The following is a 20,784-nucleotide window of genomic DNA, read 5'->3' on the forward strand; positions in this document are numbered from 1 at the left end:
TCCCTCAGAAGGCACACAGTCTGTCTTTTATGGAAAGAATACAGTGACTCTCTGATGACAGGTTCTCCTTTTTTTTTTTTTTTTTTTTTTTGAGACGGAGTTTCATTCTTGTTGCCCAGGCTGGAGTGCAATGGCGCAATCTCGGCTCACTGCAACCTCCACCTCCCGGGTTCAAGCGATTCTCCTGCCTCAGTCTCTAGAGTAGCTGGGATTACAGGCGCCCACCACCACGCCTGGCTAATTCAGTCTCCAACTTGAAAGACTGAGCTGGGGGACACTGGAGGTTTACTCCAGGAATGGATTGCTGGTAGGTGAATCAAGACAGAATCTGAAGAGAGTGATTAACAAGACAAGGGTACAGAGAAGACCAAAGAGAGGCACACAGTTAATGTCAGGAGCTCAGAGGATGGAGACCTGGCTCAGGCAGGCAGGAGACGGACAGGAGATGGTAGCGTTTTCTTCCCCAGCAGCACACTTGTGTGAGGCTGATTCTGACTTTGTGGAGACAACTGGTTGCCATCCATTCTACTTTGTGCTACCCAAGCATTACTGAATGACACTGTCACTGGTAGAGGGTCGTGACTGCAAGTGTCCATGTTCTTGGTGTTTTGAACAAAGAATTGGACAAAACCCCCAGCAAAGCAAAGAAAGAATGAAGCAACAGAAGAAGGAAAGCAGAGATATATTGAAAATGAAAGTACACTCCACAGTGTGGGAACAGACTCAAGCAGCGGCTTAAGGGCTGGGATGCAGAATCTTCCTGGACCCAAATACCCCCTAAAAGTTTCCTACTGGCCACTTCATGCAAAGGTCATGCCCCTGTGCAAACATCTGATTGGTTGGAAAAAGCAACCAGTCAGTGGCTAGGGTGAAGTTACAAAGTTACATTTCTATGCAAAGGAAGACTGGGCCAGCATGTCAGTCTGATTGGTTGTGGATAGCAACCATTCTGAGGCTGGAGTGAAGTTACAAAGTTGCAAATGAAGACAGGATCTGCACTCAGTATGATTGGCTGCAGACAGCCAATTTCCCATCTGCCTGGCAGAAAGGTTCAAAGCGAATAGTAGCCTCTGCTCTTTTTGTTACTTAGGCCTGCAAAGTCAGGGCTTTCATTTCAATTTAGTTGGAGGACATAGGTGTGAAACTGCCTTAGGTTCGCTTCCTGCAGGCCCTGTTCTCCTGCTTCACCACCTTTCCCCCTTCAGGCACATTGTAACTTCCCAAAGGCCAAGGAATTCTTTGGTTGAGTTCTGGTTCATTTGATGGTGGGGTGGATTGGTTATGGGGTTTATATGGTGGATGAAAAGAGAAAGATGTGTCCCTTTTGTATGAATATCAAAAGCAAAATTGTTTTTTTAAAATAGATTGCTGGCCAGGCCATGGTGGCTCATGCCTGTAGTCCCAGCACTTTGGGAGGCCAAGGCAGGCGGGATCACCTAAGGTTGGGAGTTCCAGACCAGTCTGACCAACATGGAGAAACCCAGTCTCTACTTAAAAAAAAAAAAATTAGCCAGTTGTAGTGGTGGATGCCTGTAATCCCAGCTACTCGAGAGGCTAAGGCAGGAGAATCGCTTGAACCTGGGAGGTGGACGTTGCGGTGAGCCAAGATTGTGCCATTACACTCCAGCCAGGGCAACAAGAATAAAACTCTGTCTTAAAAAAACAACAAAACAAAACAAAAACCAGTAGATTGCTGTGTAGATGTGTGTGTCAAGCCTTCTACCTGTTCACTTCTGTAGCCTTAAGCACTTTACCACATAGGGGTTTTGGAAAGCATTCTTCCTGCGTGGTCACTGAGGCCCAGGAAGGAAAGGGGCCAATTAATGGAAGGCAAGAACTTAAGAGTCCCAGGGGCTAGGAGACTTAGCCCCTCGATTAAGGAATGCTCTTTTCTGCTTCGGTTGGCTTTCTATGAGAGTGTTTTGAATAATAAGGTATTATATAATAGATGGTGTGCCTTAACTGATGGGGAAGAACAGCATTGAAATGTTCTTCCTGATTGTTTTAAGAAAATTGCAGTGCTCTTTTTCTGAAAGACGGATGTACAGCTAAGGGCATTTTTGATGCAATATAACTTATTTTTGGAGGCCCTCTAAGATACAATGAGAAACTTTTTTCTGTTGGGGAGACTGATCTTGTCTTCTCTGTCCTGTGAGGGTTGAAAGGGGCCAAGTCAGCCCCTTTTTAAACCAAGTCAACAAATATTTCAAAGCCCTTTTTATGTCTAAGGCAGCTAGGCAGATATGTGTGGGCTCTCAGTAGTCCTGAGTTTAGCCAGTTGCCTAGTTTGGGTCTAATGCCCTCTGATTCCATATTTGCATCCACGACCAAGAAAGCCTAGAGAGAGCCTGCATGGACCTCTGTGGGTCTCCCGCCAGCAGCTGGTGAAGACGTGGCAGCTGAATTAACAGCTGCCTGTTCTGGGCCAGGGCTGCTATGTCAGCCCCGGGGAGAGGTGTTGATCAGGCTGACAGGGCAAGAAATCCCCCTGAGCCTCAGGTTGGAAAGAAATTAGTTAAAAGTTGCTCTCAGACTCCTGAAAAATTGCTTTCAGTTTTTGCTGCCAAAAGAGAGCTTCGAAAACAGGGTGTAAATTGGGTTCTTTACACTGTCTCTGTTTTTGTCACTTCCTTGCAGTTGGTGAAGGAGGGCCGGGATCCAAGCGAGCTTTGCGAGCTTTGCGGGTTCTCTTTCTGAGTTCCTCTGGAACCTGGCCTCAGGTGAAGGGGAGGTGGGGGTGGGTGGTGACGGGACAAGCCTTTGAGGTGCCTGGGACCAAGCCCCATTCCTTAGATCAAATAAATACCTTTTGTTTTTCCTGCTCACACTTTCCTCTGCCCTGGAGCCAGAGTCATAAAGAGGTGGAATTGTGAAGGTCTGCACCTGGTCGCTGGGGTGGTGGGTGGGATGGAGATCTTCCCTTGTGCTCTGCACTTCCTGACTTTTGCTGCTGCTGCCCTGGGTGTGCAGGGGTCTGCCTGGGCTAGCCTGGGCACCTGCGGCTCCGCTGGGCCAGCCTGCCTGCCTGTCCGGTAGGGCCCTGCCTGAGCTGGGCTGTCAGCAAGCTGGTGAAACCGGCTGCACAAAGACAGATTTCGCTTCAGGCTAAGTGTTTTGTTGCTGAATCATTTGCATTCATTAAAAGTAGTGAAGGGTAAGTGATATTTAAGGCAACATGACCAGTTTGCTGGAGGCCTGGAGGCCACTGCCTTAGAACCTCATTAAGAATTCTTGGGACCGCCGGGCGCGGTGGCTCAAGCCTGTAATCCCAGCACTTTGGGAGGCCGAGACGGGCGGATCACGAGGTCAGGAGATCGAGACCATCCTGGCTAACACGGTGAAACCCCGTCTCTACTAAAAAATACAAAAAAAAAAAACTAGCCGGGCGAGGTGGCGGGTGCCTGTAGTCCCGGCTACTCGGGAGGCTGAGGCAGGAGAATGGCGGGAACCCGGGAGGCGGAGCTTGCAGTGAGCTGAGATCCGGCCACAGCACTCCAGCCTGGGTGACAGAGGGAGACTCCGTCTCAAAAAAAAAAAAAAAAAAAAAAAAAGAATTCTTGGGACCTTGGAGAGCAAGGGAGCGGCTCATTCAAAGCTTGCTTAACTTTTGACTGCTTTGGGCATAGGCCAGCTACTAAAATATGAAAAATGTTTGCCCAGCAGCCCCCAGAGCTTGGCCAGACTGCCCTGGCCAAAGAAAACACACACTTACAATTCATTATTTAGCCTCCTCCTGTGCGCTTGCTTGCATTTCTTCCTCTCCAGGGACCTTGCTGAGTTGGGGGCACCAGGTTGGGTAGGGGGGCAGGAAGGCCCCTGCATCTTTTAAGGGGAAGCTAAGCCTGAAGCCAGTGCTGTCTATACTCCCTCACCCCATCCTGCCCCCACTTCCCTGGTTTATTTCACCAGTGCCCTACTGGTGGACTTCAGGTTTGTTTCGGAGGGTTTCCTATTTTAAACAATACCACCACAAATATCCTTGTATCTGTCTTTGCCCTTGTGCTTGTATATCTGTAGGGCAAATTCCTGGAAGTGGAGTTGCTCTGTCAAAGGATATGAACGTGTCAAAATTACATACACGATTTTGTATTTGTTATTTTTGTGGAGAGGGAGATTATAGCTTTCATCAGGTTCTTAACAGGTTTATGACCAAAAAAGTTTCTGAATCACTGTTCTGCAGTGGGCCTGTGAAATTCACACAGAATAATCTATAAAAATTGGTAAACATGGTTCAAATGCGGGGCGTTGCTGGGATGATCAGATAATTTGTCATCCAAACATCCCCACCTCCATGATTACTAATTATGCCGAGATGGCCAGATAACCCAGGGTTGTTCAGGTAACTGGCAGTGTGGGAGCCCAGTGCCCACTGGAGATTTTTTTTTTTAAAGCGTTAGAATTAATGTTTTATTGTCACACAGATGGCAACTGGGTTTATGTCTTCATATTTTATATTTTTGTAAATTAAAAAAATTACAAGTTTTAAATAGTCAATGGCTTGTTATGTTTTCAGAAAACATGATTAGACTAATTAATTAATGGTGGCGTCAAGCTTTTCCTTATTGGCTCCAGAAAATTCACCCACCTTTTGTCCCTTCTTAAAAAACTGGAATGTTGGCATGCATTTGACTTCACACTCTGAAGCAACATCCTGACAGTCATCCACATCTACTTCAAGGAATACCATGTTGGAATACTTTTCAGAGAGGGAATGAAAGAAAGGCTTGATCATTTTGCAAGGCCCACACCACGTGGCTGAGAAGTCAACTACTACAAGTTTATCACCTGCGGTGTTCAGGGCTTCCTGAAAAGCAGCCTTGCTCTCTATCTGCTTCACCATCTTTGCTGCTGGGGTCTGACGAGCGGCTGTAAGGACCGATGGAAACGGATACAAAGCACCAGACCAAGCTTCCCCACTGGAGATTTTATCCCTGATCTTTGAGACTGTGTCTGTTCTCTGTTCACCAGTTAGCGCTGAATTATCTGCTATATTATTTTCTATTTTATCAGGTATGTTCTTTTTGTGGCCTGCAACTTGATGATAAGGTTGATCCAGTGGGTCAAAGTCTTGTCCTCAGTTTTCCCACGCAGCCTAACCCTGCCTCAGCTGCCCAGTGGTAGCTCAAGACGTTTTTGGATTCCAGAGACCAGAATTCAGTTGAACTTTTCTGAGCTCTGTTTCTTCATCTGTAGAATGGAAATGGTAATATCTGCCTCATGGGTTATGGTGAGGGTCTAGTGAGGTGTGTGTTGCAAGGGTTGCTGTTCTGGGAGGTGAACTTGAGAGACACTCAGCATGAGCCCCCAACTCCTCCTCAACATGGACTTGGGGACCCTTAAGGCACTACTTGCTGCCTAGATTTGTTTATTCCTCTTCTCCATTGATTAGTATGCCCTTCACTGCTCTCAAATCCATTCCCTCTCCTTTAGTCTCCTACTCCTGGGCTTAGTTCACATCCTGTCATTTCTCTCTTGGAATGCTGCTGGAAAAAAGAAGCAAACTTTTTTTTTTTGAGACAGAGTCTCACTCTGTCACCCAAGCTGGAGTGTAGTGGTGCAATTTCAGCTCACTGCAACCTCCTTCTCCTGGGTTCAAGCAATTCTCCTGCCTCAGCCTCCCAAGTGGCTGGGATTACAGGCGCCTACCACCACGCCTGGCTAATTTTTGCATTTTTTAGCAGAGATAGGGTTTTGCCATGTTGTCCAGGCTGGTCTCGAACTCCTGACCTCAGGTGATCCAGCCGCCTCAGCCTCCCAAAGTGTTAGGATTACAGGAGTGAGCCACTGCGTCCTGCCAAGTCAATATTTTTAAAAGTAGTAAATGGTATGCTACTAGAATTAAAAAGCAAGAAATAATCTTTGCAGATCATAAGAGGTGAAGAAACTAAATGAAATCATATTTACAACAAAAGAAGCAGCATTGTAGTATTAAAATGTGAAACAGATAAAAGCAAAGACAGATATATCAGTCATGATGATAAATTTCAGTGGAATAAGCCTCCAACTGAAATGGAGTTTAGATTGAATAAGAAAGTTTCATGTTCTTTACATGATACAAACCTATAATAATGGCAAAGTTTGTTTTATTTTTTCTAACTTTAGGCCAATGGATTAATTTATTTTCATTTATTTCAGTCTTGTTTTTAGGAAATAATTTGATTATTAATTTTCTTTTGAATATAACTTTGAAGTTAATAAATTTGAAATTAAAAATATAAAATAGATAAGTCATTTAGGATCCAGTACTTAGAAAAAAAAAAAAGACATGACTTTGGCATTTCTAATGTGGAAAAATAAAAGGACAATAGGCAAAACAAAGAAAAAAAAGAAGCTTTAATTTCATTCATAGCTTCACAACTATTTTTCCTTTTTTTTTTTTTTTTTTTTTTGAGATAGTATCTCACTCTGTCACCCAGGCTGGAGTGCAGTGGTGCAATCATGGCTCGTTGCAGCCTCGACTTCCCAGACTCAAGCAGTCCTCCCACCTCAGCCCCCTGAGTAGCTGGGACTACAAACACACACTACCATGCCTGGCTAATTAAAAAAAAATTTTTATAGAGTCAGGGTATTGCCGTGTTGCCCAGGCTAGTCTCAAACTCCTGAACTCAAGCAGTCTGCACAAAGTGATGGGATTACAGCCATGAGCCACTGCTCCTGGCCCACAGCTATTTCTTGAGTACATTCTAGGTACCCAGTAGGTACTAGGGATATAGATAGAGTGGGAAACGGGAAGGACAAGTTCACTGTCCCCAGAGAGCTTACCATTTAACAGAGAGGGCTACCATTTAAGAAAGTGTTTACTAATAGTTAGAATTGTGACCATTGTGATAGGAAAATATTTTAATATTTATCAGGGGTTACCATGTTTGGTGCTATGCTAATAAATCTGTGCCAGGGAAATATAATGACTGAAATTTATTAAAGAATCTGGTTGGTTGGGCCAGGCGCAGTGGCTCATGCCTGTAATCCCAGCACTTTGGGAGGCCGAGGCAGGCGGATCACGAGGTCAGGAGATCAAGACTGTCCTGGTTAACACGGTGAAACCTCGTCTCTACTAAAAATACGAAAAATTAGCCGGGCGTGGTGGCGGGCGCCTGTAGTCCCACCTACTCGGGAGGCTGAGGCAGGAGAATGGCGTGAACCCGGGAGGCGGAGCTTGCAGCGAGCCCAGATCGCGCCACCGCACTCCCAGCCTGGGCGACAGAGCGAGACTCAGTCTCAAAAAAAATTATTAGAGGATTTTTTAAAAGATGGTAGACATTACTACTTGTGACTCTTTTTCTTAGTCATATTTGAAAAAGTAGAAAATTGAATTATAATTTGATTTTTTTCAAAGACGTCTGTTAAATCTGTTTTGATTTTATATGCATTTTTGTTCTTTATAGTTTAAAACTGATTTTTTGGGGAATACAGCTGAAGTTCCCAAATACTTTATAGGCGTTTATGAAATATCTTTAATTTGGCCGTGTCCAATTTATATACTTTCCAAAATACTGCAGATTGTGAACAGCACATTATTATACAAGATCACGGGGGAAATCCAATATTCAGAGTAGTCTACAAATTTGTGTGTATGTGTTTGTGTGGTTACCAGAGAACTACCAAAAACCAACTGCTTTTTAAATCCTGCTGCATAGTTCAAGTGTCTTGCCCTGACCAATCTAATGAGTTGATTAACTGGTCCTTAATACTTAACTAAATAAAAAACTAAGCAGATGTGAAAAAAAAAAATTGAATGACTGGATAGACCAGTAACTGTTAAAAATGACTGAAAGATAATTGTATCAAATAGTTTTGAGGGGAAATTTTGAAAAATGTTGAAGAAGTAGAGCCTGTAAATGCTTTGTAGAGACTGTCACAGAGCCAAGGAACAGATGGACAACAGCCTGTGTGTGTCACAAAGTTGATATAGCCTTGTTCTCAAATGCTGACAGTGCAGAAAAGAAAACCACACTACTTAGAAACGTTGGTGTAAAAGTCTAATATAGAATACTCGAAAATTAAATCTAACACTATGATAAAGGATAATGTACCATAAAGAAGTAAAGGATGTATTCCCAAAAATGCATGGATGGCTTACCCTTTATAATTCATCAACATAAGATATCAGAGGTGGCTGGGCATGGTGGTTAATGCCTGTAATCCCAGCACTTTGGGAGGCCGAGGTGGGCAGATCATCTGAGGTCAGGAGTTTGAGAACCAGCCCAGCCAACATCGTGAGACCCTGTTTCTACTAAAAAAAATACAGAGCACCACTCGACCCTCCATGTCGTGGATTGATTGGTGTGCTTGCCTCCAACTCTGGAGGTGGGTGGTTCGAGCCATTCTGGGGAGCATCTCTTGGCCAGGTGAGGTGGCTCAGTAATCCCAGCATTTTGGGAGGCTGAGGTGGGCGGATCACCTGAAGTCAGGAGTTTGAGACCAGCCTGACCAATATGGTGAAAGCCCGTCTCTACTGAAAATACAAAAATTAGCTGGGTGTGGTGGCAGGTGCCTGTAGTCCCAGCTACTTGGGAGGCTCAGACAGGAGAATTGCTTGAACCCAGGAGATGGAGGTTGCAGTGAGCCAAGACCGTGCCACTGCACTCCAGCCTGGGTGAAAGAGCAAGACTCTGTCTCAAAAAAAAAAAAAAAAAAGCCGGTTGTGTTGGCGGGTCCCTGTAATTCCGGCTACTTGGGAGGCTGAGGCAGGAGAATTGCTTAAACCCAGGAAGTGGAGGTTGCAGTGAGTTGAGATCCCACCACTGCATTCCAGCCTGGGCAACAGAGCAAGACGTTGTTCCTCCTACCCCTACCAAAAAAAAAAAAAACCTCAGAGGTGTCACACAATTCTCTCAATAGAGGCAAAAATGACACTAGATATAAATTAACGTCCGTTTCTGATTAAAAAAAAAAAACATAGCCATCCTTATACTTAAAAATGAAATGCAATGCTATTTGCATTAAAGAAGTAACTAAATTAAAATAATAAAGTCACTACTATTTATTATTCTTTTAGCTGAAATAATGCTATAAGAAAGAATATAGCCAGGTGGCATGCACCCATAGTCCCAGCTAGTTGGGAGGCTGAGGTGGGAGGATTGCAGCCTGGACAACTGAGCAAGACCCTGTCACTCACAGGAAAAAAAAGACTATAAGTCTAAATAAAGTTAATGTTTTTGCAGAGGTACCTTTTTTACATGGGAAACCCAATTATCAACTGAAAAACTACTACAATCAGTGAGAGAACTGAGTCATTTGGGCAAATACAAAACCTACACAAAACCCAGAAGGTTTGCTACTTATCAGCAAGTAACCATTTAGAAAATACAACAGGAAGGCCGGGAGCGGTGGCTCAAGCCTGTAATCCCAGCACTTTGGGAGGCCGAGACGGGTGGATCACGAGGTCAGGAGATCGAGACCATCCTGGCTAACACGGTGAAACCCCGTCTCTACTAAAAAATACAAAAAACTAGCCGGGCGAGGTGGCGGGCGCCTGTAGTCCCAGCTACTTGGGAGGCTGAGGCAGGAGAATGGCGTAAACCCGGGAGGCGGAGCTTGCAGTGAGCTGAGATCCGGCCACTGCACTCCAGCCTGGGCTACAGAGCGAGACTCTGTGTCAGAAAAAAAAAAAAAAAAAAAAAAAAAGAAAATACAACGGAACATTTATCCATTCACAGAATCAATAAAAATAAAAACAAAAATTCTCAGGCATAAACCATTATAATGGAAACTGTATTGACAGCATCAGTAAATACCCTTCTGCCTTCTGAGTTTAAAACCAGTCAAAGGAGGTGAAAGGGAGGGAGAAAAGCAGACAGACAGACCAGGGGTTGGATGAGCAAGCAACAAGGCTTTAATCTGAAGTGGATAAATGTCTTATTCATCCTTGAATTAGGCAGACTTACTCCCTTGTCATAGCAGTTCTGGAGTATTAACAGGTGTGGGTGTGTGTGTGTGTGTGTGTGTGTGTGTGTGTGTGTGTGTGTGTGTAGCTACCTATAAAAAATGTGTGCTTCCTGCAGGTGGAGCAGACGCCCTACTCCCAAGTGAAAGGAGGAAGGGTCGGAGTCAAATATGTCCAATCAGACGTCCCCCTCCTTGGGGCTGATGGAAGGAGGTGGAGTGAGGCTGGGAGTGGTGCTTCAGTTACGTCCCCCTTTACCTGGACTGGGGTGGAGTTGTTCTTCCTTAAAACTTCCTTTGTTCTCTGAACTCACAGCCTTAACCTTTGAAGGCACTGGGTGCCTGGGGGCATGACTCTTCCCTCCAGGGAAGGGGCACAGCTGTCTGGCAGCTATTTCAGCTTCTACCTTCACTAACCACTTCACTATTCTGCTCCCACCTTCACTATTCCTTCGGTGAATCCTTCTAGAACACCTGGAGAACAGAGTAGATTTTCCCTAGAAGGCTCTCAAATGGATCAAAATAGGACAGTATTTAAATTAATTTTGAGGCAAGTCTGCACCCAGGGGTGAAAATTCTCACTCCTATCTGTTTTCTCATATCATGTGCAAACACTTTTTCTTCTTCGGTGAAGTAGCGATTAGGAACAGGAACCTTCACTGTCTTGTTCACTGCTGTATTCTTAGTACTTAGAGCAGTGCCTGGCACATATAAGTCATTCCGTAATTTAATGACCATTCTGGAGGAGGGAGGGTGAGTGCTACATGTAATCCAGAAAATCAGATCTTATATTTCTGATCTTAATAATTACAAAATAATAATAAGGTAACAGTAAATAAGGAAAATAAGGCAACAAAGTTGAACATAAAATGGACAATAAGAAATTTAGGACAATAAAATATCTCATATTCTGTGTTCCCCAAGTACCAATTTAAATTGAAATCTTGGTTGGGGGTGGGGAAGAAATTTAACCAGTTAAAAATGAAAAATTGCTTTATCTTCTTAAGGAGAAACAATGCTAGTTAAAACAAACTTTTTTATTATTATTTATTTATTTATTTATGAGATGGAGTCTTGCTCTGTCACCCAGGCTGGAGTACAGTGGCATGAGCTGGGCCCATTGTAACCTCTGCCTCCCGGGAGGGAGTAATTCTCCTGCCTCAGCCTCCCGGGAAGCTGGGATTACAGGCACATGCCACCACGCCTGGCTAATTTTTGTGTTTTTAGTAGAGATGGGACTTCATCATGTTGGCCCAGGCTGGTCTTGAACTCCTGACCTGAAGTGATCTGCCCACCTCAGCCTCCTAAAGTGCCGGGATTACAGGTGTCAGCCTCCATGCCCAGCCACAAAGTATTATTTTATGTCTCTCAGGTTGACAAAGATATTAAGCAACAGTGTTGGTTAAGAAAGCATAAATTAGGACAACTTTTTTTTTTTTTTAGACAGAGACTTGCTCTGTCACCCAGGCTGGAGTGCTGCAGTGGCGTGATCTCCGCTCACTGCAAGCTCCGCCTCCTGGGTTCACACCACTCTCCTGCCTCAGCCTCTCCAGTAGCTGAGATTACAGGCACTTGCTACCACGCCCAGCTAATTTTTGTATTTTTAGTAGAGAACGGGCTTCACCGTGTTAGCCAGGATGGTCTCCATCTCCTGATCTCATGATCAGCCTGCCTCAGCCTCCCAAAGTGAACGTTTTTTTTTTAGAGGGAGTCTCACTCTGTCGCCAAGGCTGAAGTGCAGTGGTGCGGTCTCGGCTCACTGCAACTTCCGCCTCTCAGATTCAAGTGATTTTCCTGCTGTAGCCTCCCAAGTCGCTGGGATTACAGGCACCCGCCACCACACCTGGCTAATTTTTGTATTTTTAGTAGAGAGGGGATTTCGCCATATTGGCCAGGCTGGTCTTGAACTCCTGATCTCGTGATCTGCCCGTCACGGCCTCCCAAAGTGCTGGGATTACAGGTGTGAGCTACCACACCCAACCTGCACGACTTTTCTGAAGAACAATTTGTCACTTGTCTTTTTTTTTTTTTTTTTTTTTGAGACTCGCTCTGTCGCCCAGGCTGGAGTGCAGTGGTGCGATCTCGGCTCACTGCAACCTCCGCCTCCCAAGTTCAAGCGATTTTCCTGCCTTAGCCTCCCAAGTAGCTAGGACTACAGGCGCCACCACGCACGGCTAATTTTTTGTGTTTTTAGTAGAGACGGGGTTTCACTGTGTTAGCCAGGATGGTCTTGATCTCCTGACCCCATGATCCACCCGCTTCAGCCTCCCAAAGTGCTGGGATTACAGGCGTGAGCCACCGCGCCTGGCCTATGTTTTTTTTTTTTTAAACTTCTCTGGAGATAATGCTGGATGTCATTTATGAAAAACTTGAAATTATATTCTCTTTGTTCCCATTCTCTTTGGAAGTCATCCTATAGAAACCCTCTCATTATCAGTGTGCATAGATGCCTGTACAGAGAATAAGAATATTCTTTGTAGGCTGGGCGCGGTGGCTCAAGCCTGTAATCCCAGCACTTTGGGAGGCCGAGATGGGCGGATCACGAGGTCAGGAGATCGAGACCATCCTGGCTAACACGGTGAAACCCCGTCTCTACTAAGAAATACAAAAAATAGCCGGGCGATGTGGCAGCGCCTGTAGTCCCAGCTACTCGGGAAGCTGAGGCCAGAGAATGGCATGAAACCGGGAGGCGGAGCTTGCAGTGAGCTGAGATCCGGCCCCTGCACTCCAGCCTGGGCTACAGAGCAAGACTCTGTCTCAAAAATAAAAAAAAAAAAAAAAGAAAGAATATTCTTTGTAATGGTAAAAAAAAAAAAAAAAAAAGGAAAACCATCTGAATGCCCATTACTAGGGTATTGGATGAATAGATTATGGGTAATTGATACAGTGAAATAATACACAGTGGTTGAAGTGAATGAGGTAGAATTATATGAACAGACATGGAAAGATATCTGTGGTTAACTGTATAGCAAAAAAAAAAAAAAAAGAAAGAAAGCAACTTGCAGAATATCAGATATTAGAGGGTGAATTGTGCCCTCCCAAAATATATGTTGAAGTCCTAAGCCTCAGTACCTGTGAATATGACTTTATTTGGAATTAGGGTCTTTGTAGATAAAACCAAGGTAAGATCAATTCATTAAGGTGAATGACGAATCCTATATGACTGGTGGCGCCCAATGAAGAGAAGAGGCCTAGAGACAGAGGTACGCTACAGGAAGACAGCTTGTGATGGCGAAGGCTGAGGTTGGAGTGATGCGGCTACAAGCCAAGGAGCACCAGGGATTGCTGGCAGCCACCAGGAACAAGGACAGAAGCGTGTGCCCTCCAGAAGGAGCCGACCTCACCAACACTTTGATTTTGCACTTTGGCCTCCAGAGCTGTGAGAGGATAAATTTCTGTTATTTTAAGCCACCCAGTTGCGGTAATTTGTTATGGCAGCCCTGGGAAACTAATAGAGCAGGTATGGCATTATCCCATAGCCATGAGTTCTGTGACTGTGCCTGCCATTCTCTCCATGACAAAGAGCTTCTTCAGTCCATTTCCTACCCTAGCAACCACCTCCTTGGAAACAGGGACTCATTGTGGTTGTGATTTTTTTTTGTTGGGGGACAGCCTGAGCAGGGTGGGTTTATATTTCACCTCCTTTGCCTCCTTGCCCCAAAGTGGTGGTCTAATGGCCTCTTGCTGTACTTCCTTCTCCTCCTCCTCTTAATTCTGAGCATCCTGAATTACTCAGAGTTTTCTGATCATGCCTGGTCTTTGTGCTTCTGACTTGCTCTATTTGCCAAGTCCTATTCCCTTTTTTGTTTGTTTGTATGTTTGTTTTTTGAGGTAGGGTCTCGCCCGATTACCTAGCCTGGAGTGCCCTGGCACAATCACAGCTCACTGCAGCCTTGACCTCCTGGGCTCAAGGGATCCTCCTGCCTCAGCCTCCCAGGTGGCTGGGACTACAGGCTTGCACCACCATGCCTAGATAATGGAGTGTTACTGTGTTGCCCAGGCTGGTCTTGAACTCCTGGCCTCAAGTGATCTCTCTGCCTCGGCCTCCCAAAGTGCTCAAAGTGCTGAGATTATAGGAGGCATGAGCCATCACACCCGCCCCTTTCCTTCATACAACCTTATGTTGAAAACCCTTCCAAGATTCCTCCCTGACTTATTTTTAATTTTTTTTATTTTTATTTTTTGAGATGGAGTCTTGCTCTGTCACCCAGGCTGGAGTGCAGTGGTGTGATCTCGACCCATGGCCACCGCGGCCTCCCGAGTAACTGGGATTACAGGTGTGGCGCCCGGCTAATTTTTTGTAATTTTAGTACAGATGGGATTTCACCATGTTGGCCAGGCTGGTCTTGAACTCCTGACCTCAAGTGATCTCCCCACCTTGGCCTCCCAAAGTGCTGGGATTACAGTTGTGAGCCACCATGCCCAGCCTCTTCCCTGACTTTTTTTTGAGACAGAGTCTTGCTCTGTCGCCCAGGCTGGAGTGCAGTGGCGTGATCTCAGCTCACTGCAACCTCCACCTCCCAGGTTTCCCAAGCAATTCTCCTGTCTCACCCTCCTGAGTAGCTGGGACTATAGGTGTGCACCGCCATGCCTGGCTAATTTACGTATTTTTAGTAGAGGCGGGTTTTATCATGTGGGCCAGACTGGTCTCAAACTCCTGACCTCAAGGTGATCTGCCGTCCTCGACCTCCCAAAGTGCTGGGATTACAGGTGTGAGCCACCTTGCCCGGCCTCCCTAACTTTTTAATCCCCTGACTCTGACTTGGATGCTTCTCTTTTGTGTCCTTTGCACCCACCCATCATCCTGTGTGATAATACATTATTGTAAAGCCTAGGGGTTAGATAGACTTTCTTCAGGCCAGAGGACCTGAGATTTGAAGCCTGCATTTGTTACTCATCAGCTATGTGATGTTTAGCAAATTGCTTTACCTTTCTTTGCCTCCATTTCCTCATCTGCATAATGGGGAGCATAGTACCTACCCCACCAGATGGGCATTAGCATTCTAAGAAGTTAATATGGTTAAGTGTTTGGAACAGTGATAGTAAGTGGTCAGTAAGTGGTAGCTATTACTTTAATTATATGTTTACTTGCCTGACTCTCCCACTAAACTGAGACACTTAAAGGCAGTAATTGTATGTTTCTCTCTCTGTCCCCAGTGTCTTATGAAGTATTTGGCACATGGTAGGCTCTAAGTAAATGATTGTTGAATTAATAATGATAATTAATATAATTGCCTACCAGGATCCCATATTGGGCTTTGACCCTCGGCTGGTTCCACATCATGTTGGGATAATGCTACCAAATTATCTGGCTTAGTAAAACCACCACAAATCAACCAGTATTTCCTGAGCACCTCTCATGGGCAAGGCACCTGCCATGGAGGAGACCAAGTGTGAGAGCTGCACCTGTCCTCAGGAAGCTTAGAATCTAGTGGTGAAGACACAGTTGTAAGCACATGAAATGTTAAATAGCAGTATTAGGGTTTTAACAGTTATTTACGGTAGTAATAGAAGATATGGAGAATGCGTGTTCACGATTATTATTTCAGTTGGTGGCACATTGTTATCTAACTTGTGTCTTGTTTTCCAAATTTGTTCTAGAAAGCTGCTTGAACTTTTTTTTTTTTTTTTTTTTGAGACGGAGTCTCGCTCTGTAGCCCAGGCTGGGGTGCAGTGGCCGGAACTCAGCTCACTGCAAGCTCCGCCTCCCGGGTTTATGCCATTCCCCTGTCTCAGCCTCCTGAGTAGCTGGGACTACAGGCGCCGGCCAGCTCGCCCGGCTAGTTTTTTGTATTTTTTAGTAGAGATGGGGTTTCACCGTGTTAGCCAGGATGGTCTCAATCTCCTGACCTAGTGATCCGCCCGTCTCGGCCTCCCAAAGTGCTGGGATTACAGGCTTGAGCCACCGCGCCCGGCCTTTTTTTTTTTTTTTTTTTTTTTGAGACAGAGTCTCGCTCTTGTTGCCTAGGCTGGAATGCAGTGGCACAATCTCGACTCACTGCAACCTCCACCTCCCAGGTTCAAGTGATTCTTCTGCCTCAGCCTCCTGAGTAGCTGGGACTACAGGTGTCTGCCACCATGCCAGGCTAATTTTTGTATCTTTAGTAGAGACGGGGTTTCCCCATGCTGGCCAGGCCGGTCACAAACTCCTGACCTCAGGTGATCCGCCTGCCTTGGCCTCCCAAAGTGCTGGGATTCTAGGCATGAGCCACTGTGCCCAGACTTGTTAAACTTTCCAATAATGGATTAGATGTAGAGGCTTCATCAAGTTCAGATTTGATTTTTTTTTTTCCCCCTTCATGTGTATTTCCCTCAGTAGATACAATATCTGGTTGTCTCTTTGGAATGAGAAGCCATCACTTATCATTGCTAGATCCATTATTTCATTAGGGAGTTGTTAAATGATGGTATTCTGTTTATTAGCTCGAAACTTCTATAAACACAAATCTCTCCTCATTAATTGTTTGGTTACCCAGAGATATAGCTGTTCAAGAAAGGGAAGAATAAATGCTTGATTCTGTACCTGTTTTCAAAATAATGAATTGGTTTTCTAACATTCTTCAAAGGTGGCCAGTGAGAGACTTTGGGTGTTTTGTGTTAAGCATCATTGTGCACTTATGGATTTTAAACCTATTTGATGTGTTTTAGTCCATGTGGTTCTTACTCTTACAGATGCTTAAGTGGTCCTATCATTGGTTGATGGGAGCCTCTTTAAGCTGAGCCTGAACCTTTTTATTTATTTTATTTTATTTTATTTTATTTTTATTTTATTTTATTTTTTGAGACGGAGTCTGGCTCTGTGGCCCAGGCTGGAGTGCAGTGGCGTGATCTCAGCTCACTGCAAGCTCCAGCTCCCGGGTTCACGCCATTCTCCTGCCTCAGCCTCCCGAGTAGCTGGGACTACAGGCGCCTGCCACCATGCCCGGCTAATTTTTTGTATTTTTAGTAGAGATGGGGTTTCACCTTGTTAGCCAGGATAGTCTCGATCTCCTGACCTCATGATCCGCCCGTCTCGGCCTCCCAAAGTGCTGGGATTACAGGCTTGAGCCACCGCGCCCGGCCTTTATTTTATTTTTTTAAAGAGATAGGGTCTTGCTATGTTCCCCAAGCCGAACTTGAACTCCTGGGCTCAAGCAGTCCTCCCACCTGAACCATTCAAGTAGCTGGGACTACAGGAGCATGGCACCATACCCAGCAGGCCTTGAATCTTTTTTTTTCCCCTTGGACCTTTTGATGAGACCTGCTAGTCTTTGCTTGTTTCCTTGTATGATAAGATGGAGTTCTAGGCTTCTCTTGTGCATTTCCTGTCCCAAAACTGGAATCAGCCAATTCTGCAAGGAGAAAGGACATACATTTTTTGGAACATTAGTACAATATTACCAAACCATTTTCCAGAAGGGAATTATTATAATTTATATTCCCTCCAGCAAAGTAGAAGGACTATTTTCTCCATATGCTCACCAGCGTTGAGTGTTATTTTTAAAATCTTGGCCTTCATTTGATGGGTAGAAGAACTTGTTCTAATTTACATTTCTTAGATTACTAGTGCATTGGAGTATTTTCTTTTCTTTCTTTCTTTTTTTTTTTTTGAGACAGAGTCTTGCTGTATCGCCCAGGCTGGAGTGCAGTGGCTTGATTTTGGCTCACTGCAACCTCCGTCTCCTGGGTTCAAGTGATTCTCCTGCCTCAGTCTCCTGAGTAGCTGGGATTACAGGCGCGCACCACCATGCTCAGCTAATTTTCTGTTTCAGACCTGCTACCTCTGTTACCATGTGAATTTTCTTTTTGCAACAAGCCTATGAGGCCAGTACTGTTGTTAGCATCTTTCATTTTATTTCTTTTGAGACGGGTCTTGCTCTGTCACACAGGCTGGGATGCAGTGGCACGATCATTGCCCACTGCAGCCTCAATCTGATCTCCTGGTCTCAAGTGATCCTCCCAGCTCAGCCTCCTGAGTAGCTGGGACCACAGGTGCATACCACCATGCCCAGCTAATTCTTTTTTTTTTTAAACTTTTCAGTAGAGATGAGGTCTTACTGTGTTGCTCAGCCTGGTCTTGAACTTCTGAGCTCAAGCAGTCATCTCACCTTGGCCTCCCAAAGTGCTGGGATTGCAGGCGTGAGCCACTGTGCCTGGCCTATTAGCACCATTTTATAGATACATAAATGAAGGCATGGAAGGGATAAACAGCTTGTCCAAGGTCATACTCTTGGTAAGTGAGGGAGTGAATATAGGTAGTCAGACTCCAGTCTCTGAACTTTTAACCTCATCTCCACCCTGCATCTACACTGTATGCCAGTGCCTTACAGTTACATATTTTGTAAACTTTCCAGAGGCATTTCATCCTTGTGGAGGCCCTGCAGGATAGACAGCAGGTGTTGCTGCTAGCCAGTTTTATTTATTTATTTATTTATTTATTTAGAGACATAGTTTCCCTCTGTCACCCAGGCTGGAGTACAGTGGCGTGATCTCGGCTCACTGCAACCTCCGCCTCCCAGGTTCAAGTGATTCTCCTGCCTCAGCCTCCCAAGTGGCTGGGACTACTTGGGAGTGTCTCTTTGTCTGTGTCTCTGCATGTTGATCTCTTACCTCCTCCATCTGTCTGCCAGGGCCTGGGTCTCACATTGTCTATCTCTCTCTCTCTGTCACTCTCCGCTTCTCTCTCTTTGTCACTCTCCCCTTCTCTCTCTCTCTCTCTCTCTCAATTTCTTCTGTTCCCTTACTACCACACCTGGCTAATTTTTGTAATTTTAGTAGAGATGGGGTTTTACCATGTTGGCCAGGCTGGTCTCGAACGCCTGACCTCAGGTTATCTCCCCACCTCAGCCTCCCAAAGTGCTGGGATTACAGGTGTGAGCCACCGCACCTGGCCCCATTTTAGAATCGGGAAAACCAAGGCCTAGACAACAAGATGACTTGCTCAGAGCCAAGTCTAGGATGCAGATCTTTCTGCCTTTGGTGGCTGGCATCAAAGTCAAAATCTTTGAGCCTTTTTTTTTTTTTTTTTTTTTTTTTTAAGAATGGGGTCTCAGTCAGTGGCACAATCATAGCTCACTGTAATCTTGAATTCCTGGGCCTATGTGATCCTCTCACCTCAGCCTCCCCGGTAGCTGGGACTATGGGCATGTGCCACTGCACACAGCTAGTTGGTTTTTTTTTTTTTTTTTTTTTTTTTAGAGGCAGGGTTTTGCTAATGCTGCTTAGACTGGTCTTGAATTCCTGAGCTCCTCCCATCTCAGCCTCCCAAAGTGCTCTTTGATACTCTTCAGAACAGTATTGCCCTTAGACAGATACAAACAAGGTATTTTCCTGTGCCGGGTGTGGTGGCTCACACCTGTAATCCCAGCACTTTGGGAGGCTGAGGCGAATGGATCGCTTGAGGCCAGGAGTTTGAGTTCGAGCCTAACCAACATGGTGAAACCCCATCTTTACTAAAAATACAAAAATTAGCCAGGTGTGGTGGCGCTTGCCTGTAGTCCCAGCTACTGGGGAGCGTGAGGCAGGAGAATCACTTGAGCCCAGGAGGTGGAGGTTGCAGTGAGCCAAGATCACACCTCTGCACTCCAGCCTGGGTGACAGAGTGGTACTCCAGCTCAAAAAAAGAAAGTGTTTTTCTTTTCCCTTTTCCCTCTGGGGTCTGGTGAACACAAGGTTTTACCTAAGACTTTTCTGGGCACAGTTGTTTCTTTCTGGCCCTAGGGAGGGCCAGAGGGGCCCTCTTGGAGCTGGGTATGTGCCTGCCTTTGAGATCTCACAGTCAGAGAGGCCTGGCCCTTTCTGGAAGCTGAGTGCTTTGCCCTTGCTTAAGGAGCAGCAACTTAAGCTCCAAAAACGGGAGGACTGCTGGGTCAGGGGTTCTGGAAAAGTTGGATGGAAACTGCTCTGCTGTTGTCTCATTCCTGGCCTAATGGCTCAGACCATTTTAGATGTCAGGAAGTGTAACAGTACGGTGCATTTATTGATGAATAATGGATGAGCCCAGGGAAGGTACTGTACTCTTCCTGGTGAATTATTTACCAGGAGCCTCTAATTTGAGGGCTCTCCATTATAAAGGGTCTGAATCTGGTGTATATATAGAGCCTCCACCCCTCTCTTTCACTCCCTCCCACCTTCTACCAACAGACAAGCTGTAACCTTCAGGATCTAGTGTTACCCTGGGCAGCCCTGAGGCCTGTGGCCGGGGACTCAGTCTGGAGTCCCTGCGGCTGCTGGGGAGGGTGGTGGGAGGGGGTGGGCAGGGCCCCTGCTACTGGAAACAGAACAGACCTGCCAGGGGCAGCTGGGGTAAATGTGGGGCTGAGGCCTGCCCTGCAGGCATGGGGAGCCCCGTGCATGCACGCATGCGCGTATGTCACATGTGCGTGCTATTTCTTGTCTCTTTGTCTCTGTCTCTCTATGATTCTATGTTACTTGATCTCTGTCTCTCAGTTTCTGTCTGTGTCTCTGCATGTTGATCTCTCACCACCTCCATCTGTCTGCCAGGGCCTGGGTCTCACATTGTCTGTCTCTCTCTCTCTCTCTCTGTCAGTCTCCCCTTCTCTGTCTCTCTCAATTTCTTCTGTTCCCTTATCTCATCTCCCTGTGTCTCTCTCTTTCTCCCTCTGTCTCTCTCCTGTCTGTCTCTGTCTCTGTCTGTGTGACTTTGGAGGTCCGTAAGAGGCACTCCCTAGAATAGGGGCACAGCCAGTTCTTGACTTGAGTGAAGCCAGATCTCAGTGCCTTCCGGACCTTGACGGAAAGATCAAGGGAGTAAGCATGAAATAAACTTGAGGTTTTTTGTCATTTTTTTGGCTATTCAGTTCAGTGATTGCATCAGCCACCCCTAGGAGCCCTTTTCTCAGCCGTCCGTGTATGCTTTATGCTTTATGTTTCCCCTTGAAGTGGGTTGTCCTTAGGCTT

General features: G+C 45.6%; 2 protein-coding genes across 3 annotated transcripts in view; one reads left to right on the forward strand and one right to left on the reverse strand.

Moving 5' to 3' along the window:
- PTK7 (protein tyrosine kinase 7 (inactive)) overlaps positions 1-20,784 on the forward strand; it is an 82,654-nt gene that overhangs the window by 16,258 nt on the left and 45,612 nt on the right. The window lies entirely within an intron of this gene.
- Positions 4,388-4,914, reverse strand: LOC126952435 (thioredoxin-like). Its single transcript, XM_050787047.1, has one exon. The coding sequence runs from the start codon at positions 4,838-4,840 to the stop codon at positions 4,532-4,534; it is 309 nt and encodes a 102-aa protein (XP_050643004.1). The 5' UTR covers positions 4,841-4,914; the 3' UTR covers positions 4,388-4,531.

The sequence above is a fragment of the Macaca thibetana genome, chromosome 4, assembly GCF_024542745.1.
Source record: "Macaca thibetana thibetana isolate TM-01 chromosome 4, ASM2454274v1, whole genome shotgun sequence".
Classification (NCBI taxonomy): domain Eukaryota; kingdom Metazoa; phylum Chordata; class Mammalia; order Primates; family Cercopithecidae; genus Macaca; species Macaca thibetana.